This window comes from Phascolarctos cinereus, unplaced genomic scaffold, assembly GCF_003287225.1.
Source record: "Phascolarctos cinereus isolate Bilbo 61053 unplaced genomic scaffold, phaCin_HiC Scaffold_1;HRSCAF=81, whole genome shotgun sequence".
NCBI classification, from domain to species: domain Eukaryota; kingdom Metazoa; phylum Chordata; class Mammalia; order Diprotodontia; family Phascolarctidae; genus Phascolarctos; species Phascolarctos cinereus.
This window is the reverse complement of record NW_027555514.1, coordinates 150,388,664-150,401,497: the sequence shown is the minus strand read 5'-3', so window position 1 is coordinate 150,401,497 and position 12,834 is coordinate 150,388,664. Positions and strand designations below refer to the sequence as shown.

General features: G+C 36.7%; 1 protein-coding gene across 2 annotated transcripts in view; it reads left to right on the top strand.

Annotated features, from left to right (window-relative positions):
- Positions 1-12,834, top strand: part of SEMA3C (semaphorin 3C) — a 189,383-nt gene that overhangs the window by 136,821 nt on the left and 39,728 nt on the right. For both annotated transcript variants that reach the window (XM_020984473.2, XM_020984474.2), the window contains exon 12: positions 11,092-11,314. In XM_020984473.2, coding sequence (XP_020840132.1) covers positions 11,092-11,314 — 223 coding nt within the window. The remainder of the gene's footprint in view (positions 1-11,091; positions 11,315-12,834) is intronic.

Below are 12,834 nucleotides of genomic sequence, written 5' to 3'. Positions count from 1 at the left end.
CTTTTTACCCACATATGTAGAGACTGAGACAAGGTGGAAAGTGTAATGTTTCCAAAGGATACCCTGATGGTAGGAAAAATAAGTCAAATAGGGTTTTTAGAATCTCCCTAGTTTGAACGTGATCCATTTAAACCCAGAGCCTAAGGTTCTGGACCATAGGGTACATATTATTAAGGAATATCTTAGATAACAAGTGTGTTAAAATCAAACCTTCGGTCTCCTAAACCATTGTTCTTTTTGTACCATCTTGACATGCCTTACTAGTTAAGTCTAATTAAATGTAGTTAGAGTTAATTAGTTAGCCAGTTAACTAACATGAAGCTCTGTTATTGGAAAAGTAAAAGGGGTCCTCAAATTCTAAAGAATTATGTGATTCAACTTATTTGTGTATCCAGAGAGAAAAATTAAGAGCAACGGGTAGAAGTAACAAGGCATCAGAATAAGATTCAATATAAAGGGAACGGTTAGTGCTCCAAATAAATGGAATAAACTCCCTCGTTAGCTCGTATATCCTCATCACTGGACTCAGTCAAGGCGAAATTGTGTAGATTTATCCCACTGATGCTATAAAAAGGATTTGTGAGATGGGGTGAGATACTGGAATACTTGACTTACAAGGTCCCTTCCAATTCTATGATGATAAAATTCTAAGTTCCCTGTTAAGATAAGAAGAGGCACCTGAAACATGTAATTGCCACTTTCAATACCATGTGAGACAGTGTTGACAAATTTGTCAGTCATGGAAGACACTGGTCTTGTGTACCTTAGGAGTAATGTTGGAAGGAGAAATGTGTGTATCTATGTGCATGTGTACACGTGTATACACATGTGTGTGGTGTAAAGGAATGATGTTCTTAGTCTGACTTCATTGTTCCACCTGATATACTGTATGTGAACTTTACAAATGAGACATTAATTCAAATATTAATTTAAAAAGCCAATTCCAAAGACACATATAAATGATTTTCCATTTGTCGGCCATCTAGCGTTGTCTTGGCTACTCTTTTCTTCTGATAGGAAAGCTAATTGAAGGTTGACTGGAATTATGTGTTCTTCCATTGATTTATTCAACAAAATATCATTATTACACAAATGCAGTTCAATATTAAGAACTGTGCTATAAAATATCTCTGCTATAAAATAAAAGTTCTCTGGTTGCAGAACAAGAATAAAAGAATGGTTTCTAGTTTGAAAATTCCATGCCTTAGACTTCAGAGTACTTTACAAGCTTAGTATTCTTCTGAGAAGATTTAAAACCTGCTCCCAAGGCAGGGTATCATGAGCCAAGATTTTGGGAAGTACTTCTGAGCAGGCAGTGAAAGGCCAGCAGTCAGTGATCAAAGTGTATTTTTATAATGTGGTTTCTCATGTCTGGCACTGAGTCCTTAAACAATTCCTTTCGATCAAGAACTGCCAAATAGTTCTCCTTAAAGACATACATACGTGCATGTGTGCGCACACACACACACACACACACACACACACGCACAAAATGGAGCTTCTGGATCTTCTCTTGGAAAAGAACAGCCCCTTAAATATTTTGTCCTTCTCCCCATCCGCAGAACCTTACAACACAGAAGTCAGTATTCTGGCCTTGGCAAAGAATGGCTGAACTCTTCTTCTTCCAGAGATCATCCTCTCAGCTCATGCAGCCAGGGTGTCTGTAGCCAAGTGACCTACAGTATTCCCTGTTCTCAAGGGTTAAGAATGTTGCCTCTGAAGTATTCCTAATGAAGGGTCAACTGTGACTGTCAAACTTTGTTTCTCTGCACAGTAGTCCAGCTGCCAGGGCAAACCCATAAATCTGTAGCTGCACACTTAGAGAAAAGACACTGACAGAAATTGTATACCTGCACTGTGACTTTGAATTCAAGTTATGTCTGCTAAATTGATGGTGGAGAGACCATATTAGCAAATAGTCCTAACCAGCAAGCCCAACCAACTTCAGTAGGGAGGAGTGTGCCAATTGTGTCATGATGTTTTTCCATAAGTAATTCAAGTTTGTGGAAGAAACAAGACACCGTCGGTATGCTGCAAAGGGCAGCCAAAGATTGCAGGCTCTCTCTGTGGCCAAGCTAACATATTACATTATTCCAGTTAAGCTTGTTTAGAGGTCCTGCAGTGCCTGCTGCGTGTGTATAAACTATTCCACAACCTAATAAAGACCATCCTGTTTTAACATCTATTTATAAATGTGAAGCAGGGGCATCTGCTCTAGTCATTCTGCATCCAGAAGGTCTTATACCTGATCCTGTAAAGGAAATTACAAATGTACAATCTGCCTAGTCAATGGATTAGGAGTGAATTCCTACCAATGTAGTTAATTATTTTATGATAAAGAAACATAGTTATAAAAGGTTAGACATATCCTAAATCTTACTAAATATTGGTAAATATGAAGCTGGGGAGCTTAAAATCTGTAGAAATAATAATACCCAGCATTTATGTAGCACTTTAAGCCCTTTACTCATGTTATCTCACTTTACACTTACAATAGCCCTGAACTAGGAGCTCTTATATTCCCATTTTACAGATGGGGTAATAAGCAAGGCAGAGAGAAATTAAGTGACTTTCCCAGAGTAAATAAACTTGTTTCTCCTATAGAATATGATCTCAGGTCTTCCTGAGTCTAAATTCAGTGCTATACTATCCATTATACTATCTGGTTGCCCCTAACTGTGATCATTCCCCAAGATTTTATTCTAGGCCCTCTTCCCTCTTTATAGTCATTCATTGGTGATGTTAGCTTCCAAAGATTAAATTATTATTTCTATGATGACTTTGACATCAATATATCTAGCCCAACTTTCTCCCCTGAGTTTCAGTCCAATATTACCAAATTCTTAACAGACATTTCAAACTGGTTGTTCAGGTAACCTCTCAAACTCAAGATGTCCAAAAAACCAACTTATTATCTCCACTCCCTCCCAAACTTGCCCTTCTACCAAACTTATCTATTGGAGGTAGTACCATTCTTCCAGTCCCCCAAGTGTGTAACCTCATTGTTATCCTCTATTCTTCCCTCCAACTAATCCCACATATTTAATCATTCACCAGATCTTACCATTTCTCCACATCGCTTGCACCTGACCTTTCCCACTATTCTCACAACTAGCATTTAATGTAGCCTTTCCTAACAGCTTGCCTAGATTACTCCAGCAGCCTTCAAATTGGTCTTCTTCTGCAAAATATCTCCTTTTCAAAATACATGCTGCTGCCATGGAGATTTTCCTTAAGTCCAGATCTAACCATATCAGTCTTCTACTCAGTGAACTCTTGTGAATCCCTATTGCCTTTACAATCAAGTATAAACTGCTCTGTTGAAGTTTAAGACTTTACAACCTGGTCCCAAAATCTCTTTCTAGCCTCATTGTACATTGCTCACGCTCCCATACTCTGTAATCGAAATTGACCTTCTCCCATTCCTACATGTGAAACTCCATCTCCTTTGTCCATACCTACAATGGACTCTTTACTCACTTCTGCCTCATAGAATCCCCCTGTCCCTTCAGGATGCAGACCACTCTACCTCGTTGTTGTTCATTCGTGTCTGACTTTACTGGACCCCATTGGCATTGTCTGTGGATCTTTTTTTCCCAAAGATACTGGAGTGGTTTGCCATTTCCTTTTCTATGTGTCCCTTTATTACAAATGAGGAATTGAGGCAAATAGGGGTTAAGTGACTTAATCAGGATCATACATCTAGTAAGTGTTTGAGCCTACATTTGAACTCAGATCTTCCTGACTCCAGGCCTGGTGCTCTATCCACTGCACCATCAGCTGCCCCAGCCTACTACATGAAGAAGCCATTTCTGATCCTGTTGTTTTTTCCTTCTCAGCTGCCTGGCCCTTTACTATTTAGTTTTTATTCTCTCTGCATTTATTGTGTATACACATACATACATACACATGTACATGTTTTCCCTCTCAGGAATACATATTTATGCACACTTATCTTCCCTCTCTTAACATCTTCATCTGCATACTTGTTTTCCTTCCCTATCTCTCTGTATTTATTCTGTATACACACATACATCTTTCCTCTCATACATATATACATAAAAATATATACTTTTCTATCCTCATATATACATACATATGCATGCATACATACTTGTCTTCCCTCTCTTCCATCTTTCTGAATTTATTCTATATATATATATATACACACACACATATATGCGCATGTATACATGTAAGTGTATGACCTATTGAAATTCTTTTCCTTTAATACTAAGCCCAAATCTCACCTCTTCCATAAAGTTTTCCATAGTTTCATACATTTAGAGCTGGAAGCAACCTTAGAAGTCATCAAATCCAACTCCCTCATTTCCGGAGAGGCACAGAGAGCATATGGAGCTTGCCCAGGACCACACAGCTACTAAATGTCTGAGGTGTCTGGCATGGCACATAGTAGGCACTTAATAAGCAATTGTTGATTGATCACTCAGAACTGAAGTCATCTGTAAAATGAGGGGGTTGGAAGAGATGATTTCTGAAGTCCACTAAGCTCTAGTGTTATGACTCATGTGTGGGGTTCCTTTAGCCTCTCAAATTCTGTGATTCCATAATCACTATACCCTTTCCCTGTTCTGAACTTCTATGGTATCTTTCTCTGCTCATGTCTATTGGCACTTATATATGGCCTTAGGGAATTCTTCTACTGGTGTCCTGAACAGTTAATAAATTATTTTATTGTTTGACTTTTAATGAAAATAAAGCAGCTAAGTGGTGCAAGAGATAGAGGGCAAAAGTTAGGGTTAGGAGAGACCAGAGTTCAAATACCACCTCAGATATTTTACTGGACAAGTCACATTAACCTCTCTCATCCTCAGTTTGCTCACCTGTAAAATGGGTGTAATAATAGCAACTTCCTTATAAAGTGGTTTTGAGTATCAAATGAGTTTGCATATTTAAAATGATCTGTAAAATTTAAATATACATCATACAAAACATATGTAAAATAATCATAAGTTAATTATACATATTTATTGTATATAACATAAATATATGCTACTTCAATGCATTATTATTACTATCATCATCATCAGCATTAGCTGATGTCATATGTCATCCTCCTGTGGATATCTTAACTGAATTTAGCATCAATAGAAGCTGAGCATTCAAAGAGGAAGAACTAAGAAGGAAATGAGGATATGCAGGCATGGCGCACACAAACTGCAAAGACTCTGAGGCAAAAAATATAGTGCCAAGCTTAGGGATCAGTAATATTCCATCCCAAATTATACATCTGTGTATTCTCTCTGTGTCTTGTCTCTTGTCTCTGTCTGTCTCTCTCTCTAGCTTTCTCTGTCTTTGTCTCTGTGTCTGTCTGTTTTTGGCTTTCTGTCTCTCTCTCTTTTTTCTTTCTCTCTCTGCCCCCTTTCCTTCCTCCATCCCATTCCCCTCTAACACTTGTACTTCATCTATAAAGAGAAGATCAATTTGCCATTAGAGCTTATTTCAGAGGCATTGATTCTAGGTTTGCAGTTTTTTGTTCTCACTTAAAAAGTTTACATTCCATAATCCGTACGCCTGTTTGAGATGATTGATGAGAACTGACTGATCAAAACAAGCATTCACAGGGCTGGTTTAACAAAAATCTTTAGATGTTTGTAGTAGCAAAACTCATATCTTTGTGAATAAAACAATTTCAATCTAATTGGTGAACAAAGGCCATTTGTTTTCTGAGAGCTTGTAAAGGAGAGGAGTGGTAATATTCACAGGGTTTGCAGCTCAGTGCTTCCCTGCAGCTCTTTGTTGAGTTAAAAGACTTATTCTTGGGAGTGTGGCACCACGTAAGGCCAGAAGTTTAGGCAGGGTCAATCACTAAAAGAAGAATAATCAATATGTGTTTGTTGTCATCACATTGTTGATTGTTGTATGCAGTGCCAAGCTTATCTTCAAAGTTTATATAGTGAGTCAATGGGTGGGTTAATCATTACTTGGAAAAATGATTCATTTGTTAATCTAGGGATGTATGGTTACTAGGGAGCATTCTTCTGGCAGCTAGGATGGTATTGTCATACCTTAAACAAGCAGATGTTTCCATAGCCATCATTGAGGTATTTTCCCCAGTCCACAAGAAAAGAAAAACAGCTAATTTGGAATTCCCAACCATGTGGAAATACTGTTGAATGTTATAAGCTCTTTTCTTCCTGATAACTCTTACATGGGAGAAAAGAAAAAAGAAGGAAGGAAGAGAAAGGAAATCTATAGCTCCATAGCTACACATAAATTTAGGTGTTTTTTTTTCAATCCTCTCATTTAGGAACATGTAGTTTTATTTAAAGTAGAATTTGGAAAAGCTTAGATAAATGAATATGTAGATGAATGCATGAGGTTGTATTTTTCTATAGAATAACCTATATTTACATAAATTTAGAATTCATGTGTATACATATATGTATATATCTACATGTATATGTATCTCTCTCTCTATATATATATATTTTTTGGGGGGGAGGGAGGGGGAGGCAATTGGGGTTAAGTGACTTGTCCAGGGTCACACAGCTAGTAAGTGTCGAGTGTCTGAGGTCGCATTTGAACTCAGGTCCTCCTGACTCCAAGGCTGGAGGTCTTGCACCACCTAGCTGCCCCTCATGTATAATTTTTACTCTCTCTTTTGGAAGATGTTTCTACTTAATCTACCTCTGAGCTATTGAATGCCATCAAGAAAAATCATGAAACAATGCTGACTGGGCCTACTCTAAATTTATTATATATAACCTCAACTGGTTCCTCACAACTGCATGGCAGTCCATTTCTCTTTGACTCTATAAAATTACATACAGTGGCTGTTCTAAACAAATTGAGGCTATTTGATGTGAAATCTTTCAACTCTACATCTCTGTTCCACCTACTGGTGCTTGCACTAGTCACGTCTTCCCTTCATTTCAGTTCTGGACAATAATTTGTTTTCTTGGTTGCCAAATATATTCATTTTACCTGTTTCTACTGTTCAAAAAGTTTAACTTTCCCTTCAACTTCAGTAACTTACTTCAAGTTACTATAATTTAGAAAGTGAGTAGACTACCCTTTCCACATTTAGTCTCACCCTCCACTGACTTTTCAAACTCTTGCAATCTGGGTTCCAACTCCATTCATTGAAAAAAACTCTCTAAAAGATCAAAACAGTAAATTTGTGTCTTACTTTCTGTCTTCATTCTCTTTCATATTTCCATTCAACCTATGATTGTCAAGAAAGTAAAGACATAGGTGGTTTTTTCATCACTGCTGTCAATTGAAGTCAAGGATGGGTTTTACAAAAAAGAGGAAATTTGGGGGTTTGAATAACTGGGGTGAGGTTCTGAGAATAGGATTTGGATTTCTGGAATGGGGCTTGAAATATTGGAATAGGCTATGAATAGAATATGCTTAATAAGCATTGATAAAAATATTTTTCTAGAGTCATGGAATGTAATTCAAGTAACTTTGATATGGATGGAAAGGAGAGAGAAAACTGCTTATGCAAATTCACTAAGGTCATTAGCAGTGTAGGAAAAAGAACAACCATAGAGATGGCCAGAAATATATACAAAAAGCAAAATCTAAGAAAGAAGACAATGTTAAAAACCATGGCCTCTAGTATCAATACCCAAATACAAAAAGTATGATATACATATCATTCCAAAGTTATTGTTGTGCTATTTTGCAAATATACAATAAGTGGCCAAGTTTTAATCAGACCCTGACTTGTTACTGAGAAAAGAAAAGACAGTCAGCCTGAAGCAAGTGGACCCAAGTAAAAGAATATATTATTTTTCTTCCTTTAGTTTAGCTAAAGGACTTCCTGTCTATCGTGTTGTTGTTATTGTTGTGTCGTTTCAGTCATGCCCAACTGTCCATGACCTCATTTAGGGTTTTCTTGGCAAAGATACTGGAGTGGTTTGCCATTTCCTTCTCCAGCTCATTTTACAGATGAGAAAACTGAGACAAACAGGGTTAAATGACTTGCCCAGAATCACGTAGCCAGTAAGTGTCAGAGGCTGAATTTGAACTCAGTTCCTCCTGACTCTAGGGCCAAAGTACTATCTACTGCACCACCTATCTTCCCAACCCCTATCTATCTTAATAAACAATATTTTGTCAATATATTGTTTTAACATCTATTGGCAATAAATGAAGAACACATATTGTTCAAATTCAGAACATAAGGCTTCATTCTGTTTTCTTCCTGTAAGAAGAAAAGCTTACATGTTAATACATAATACAAAAATGGAGGGAGGGAGGGAGGGACATCAGGATGTATCAGGTCAAAGTTAATAAAGCCGGGGTTCCAATCTAACACCTACTGCTTTTGAGTCCCTGGGCATATTACTGAAACTTTGTGCCCTGTACAACCCTTTAAGCCAGTACTGGCAAAGTCCAGTGGAAACTGGAGGCCCCAAAACTACACATAAAGATCCTTGCAACCTGCATATTGATTTAGAAAACCACATATAAACATTATCTCTGTTTTATTGTATTTTTATTTATGTTGTTAAATATTTCCCAATTACATTTTAACCTGGTTTCCAGGAAATTCAGGAGTATTGTGGGCTATGTGACTGACATTTCTCTTCTTAGCCTCTCAGTTTCAGAGCAGTTGCCCTTCTGCATCAGTAGATGCAAATTCCCTGTAATGGAACTCCTTATACCACTAGGGGATTAAAAAAAATAGAAACAAAGAAGTAGTATGATGCAGTGGAAAGATTACTGCACTAAGAGTCTTAAGTCTTAGGTTTGAAGCTGGATTCTGTGTCTTATTAATTGTGTGCATTAAGGAAGTCCATGGACTTTTCTAAGCCTGTTTCCTCATCTATAAATGTAGATTTAATGATATTTACCCCACCCATGTCACATAATGGTATGATGTGTTGAAGAAATATGAATGGTCATTATTATTTAAGGGAAAAAAAGTACAATCATTTCATTGGATTTAGATAATTTATTGGAGATAATACAGTGTGAGAAACTGATCCCAGAGAGACCACTCAAGGTTCTTAATCTGAGGATTCTCAGAATCCAGTAGTTCAAATTTAGTTGGAAAAAAAAAGCTGCTCAAATCCCATAGTACTTACTTTGCAAATTTACAAAGTTGTATAGGTTTCCACTTGAGGTAACACCATTTATTAGTTTCATACTGTATTTGACTATATATTCATTTTTTTGTTTGCATTTTATATTTTTTTTCAAGTCACATCAAATTGAACAAGCTTTTATTAAGTGCCCTGCTATGGGACGTGCGTAGTGTTAAGCACTGGGGATACAGGAAAAAAGGCAAAGTTCATGGTCTAATAGGGAAGACAAATGCAAACAACTATGTACAAACGAGTCATACAGTCTATAAGATAATTGGAGATAATCTCTGAGAGAAGGCATAAGTGTAGGGAGAACTGTAAAATGTTTCTTATATAAGGCAGGTGGGACTTCAGCTGAAACTTGAAGGGATCTAGGATTTTCAAAAGACTGTTGCCTTTACTTTTTCAAAAGTAATCCTTATTCCTAAATTGAAAATGAGATAGAGAAAGTGAGGGAGGAGGAGGGCATAAGGGAAGGAGAGAGAGAGAAGGCAAGGCAGAGGAGAGACAATGGGAGACATGAAGACGTGGGACAGGGGACATTATGTAGTTCTTTTTCTTTTTAGTAACTGAAGACACCAACTAGCCTTTATTCTTGAAGAGCTTGAAAAAAATAAATCTAGATTGAATTTGAAGCAGTGTGATATAGTGTAAAGAACAGGACAACTGTATTACATTGGGCAAATCATGTGGCTTGTCTGGGCCTCAGGCCCTTGTTGGTAAAATGAAAGGTTTGGAGTTAGATGGACTTCCAAAATTCCATTTATCTTTAAATCTAGGATCCTATAAAATGCTGAATAAAATTTGTAATGTGGTAAGTACTAGCTCAAAGATTATAAATTATACTCTGATGACAACGAAAACAGCACAAATCAGAGTAATGATTGAATGGGAATTTAATGAAATGTCTAGAATTTTTAAAGTTTTGCATTAGGGAATATTCACAAATATTTAAGTTGGGTTTTTCAACCTTGCAAGCCGTAATTGGTGTTCTTTTACATAGCCCTCAGTCTATTTAAATCACTCGTGCATTGTTCTTTCCATGTTTTCATTCAAAAAGCATATGTTACCATCTTTCCACTTTGGGTGAGGAATGAGGGCAGAAAACACCCATAATTCTATACTTCCCAGAAGTATGGAACTCATCCATCAGCTAAAATGCCCTCAAATTATTTCTTCTAAAATTCTTTGTCCCCATTTGGTCTCAACTGAGACACATTTATAGTCATATTTATGCAAGTATAACATTTTCCCCTTGAAAAGTTAGCTTCAGATGAAGATTTAATTGATGAACTGACTGCTTAACTAGCTATCTTTCATCCAGTCATTTAATCTCATGCCTACCTGTACAATAAGTAATATTTATATGTATCAAATAAGTGCTAATAAGATTTTCTGATTAAAGTTAATCTTTAAAAAGGAACAATTTAAAGTAATTTAGTCATTCTCTAAAATAGTGGTGCTATATTCAATAACATTATGCTGTTTAGTCTGTTCAAATCACTAGAGTTTAGTTAAGTGGTTATTCTACACCAAGAACATGCAATGATGGCCTAGAGACACAAATACTGTTAAATCTTCTTAGGTGAGCCAAAATACTTAATATTATGGTTGTAGCCTAAGCTAGTTTTTATCACTAAGGCTAACACTTGATATGTGCTTTTACTTGTTTCTTACAGACTTTTTTATTCTTTTAATTTCATGTAGTGCAAAATGCCAAGGAATGAAAAATAAATTGTTGAAAATAACGGGTAAAAGAAAAAAAAATGGTGGCCACATTAGCTTCTGAAACTTCCTGAGGTTATCTACTAAGCCAAGAATAGGCATGTAAATTATTTCTAGATGAAAATTCATTATTGGCTTGCAGTGATCAATGTCACTAGCCAAGCTGGTGGATTTTGAAGTGAGTTAAACTCACATACATAGGTCATTCTAAGGAATACTGCTTTCACAACTGCTGAATAAAAAGGAATTATGACATTTGATTCACTGTGATTTACTCTATACTGTTATAAATGTTTTTAAACAGTGTCCAGGAGGAGCCTTTACCCCTAACATGAGAACAACTAAGGAATTCCCAGATGATGTCGTAACCTTTATTCGGAATCACCCCTTAATGTACAATCCCATCTATCCAATCCACAAAAGACCTTTAATCATAAGAATTGGCACAAACTACAAATACACGAAGATAGCTGTGGATCGAGTAAATGCTGCGGATGGAAGATACCATGTCTTGTTTCTTGGAACTGGTAAGGCATGCATCTTCAGACAAAGATGTAGTTTAGCAAGTCACTTTTGTGTGATTTTTACTTGGTGTGCAGAAATTGTCTTAGTCGAACATATATTTGAGATGTAGTACTTTGTGCTGGTTATCATACTATGAAAGTTACCACACATTTGTTAATATAATATAATGTATGACACTGAAACAAAGTAAAAAATCCATTGTCTCTCTCTCTCTCTCTCTCTCTCTCTCTCTCTCTCTCTCTCTCTCTCTCTCTTTCTCTCTTTCTCTCTCTCTCTCTCTCTCTCTCTCACACACACACACACACACACATACACACGCACACATTTATTGACCTATTGATTAATCAAGCTACCTATCTGAAGTTGTACAAAAAGATGTGAAGATTTTGTTGATGGAAACATAAGTTGTTGGTCTTAGCAATAATTTATGACATTGGGGCAAATGTCACATTGAGGCAAATAACTTACATATCTTTTTCTTCCTCCTTGACAAAACTTTATGAAAATTGCACAACTGCTGGAAATCTAACACTGAAGGTTAAAATGAGGATTCTTAGTGAATATATATTTATTAATTTTTTTAAATTAACATTTATTGAGCATCTGCTATGACATTTACTATATGTACATTTGATACAGAATAGATAGAAGAGATTGTAGGGGGAAAAGTTTTAGCAGCTACGGTGGGGGGGAGGTGTAGAATGTAGCATTTGAGTTGAGCCTTTAAGGAAGGTAGAGCTGTCAAGAGATAAAAAGGGAATGCTTTCTTGGAACAGGCAATGTAAAGGCATAGAGATGTGAGATGGAGTTTTATGTATCCTTGTTCCAGGATGTTTCCTTGAGGTAGTGAAGCTAGTTGAGTTATCCTCTTGCTATTATTACCTAAATTTTTACACCTGTGCTGTTGTCATTGTTGTTCAGTCATTTCAGTCATGCCTGACTCTTTGTGACCCCATTTGGGGTTTATTTTTTGGGGAAAGCTACTGGAGTGGTTTGCAGTGTCCTTCTCCAAATCATTTTACAGATGAGGAAACTGAGACAAACAGGGTTAAATTAAATGACTTGCCCAGAGTCACATGGCTAGTAAGTGTTGGAGGCTGGATTTGAACTTGAGTCTTCTTGACTCAAGGCCCAGTGCTTTATTTAGTGCACCACCTAGCTGCCCTCTAGTTGTCAGTTAACATTCTTAGGTCTCAGTTTCTTTCCTAGTAAAATAATAAAATTTGGGGTTAAATCATCTCTAAGGTCCCTTTGAGCCCCAATATTCATTTGTTTTAAGTGAGTTATTGAATAAATATGATCATAACCAGAAAGCTAGCTAAGAAAATGATGAAAAAGGTGTGCTTGGAAGATGCCCTCCTGGCTTGAGATTAAGAAAGCAGAAATTCAATCTGTCAGCATTTGTTTAAGCACCTACCATGTCCCAAACCCTGGGATAAGAACTAAAGATACAAACACAAAGAATGAAAAAAATGCATACTTGAAAGTAGCTCGCATTCTATGAATGTTCAAATAAGCAAGG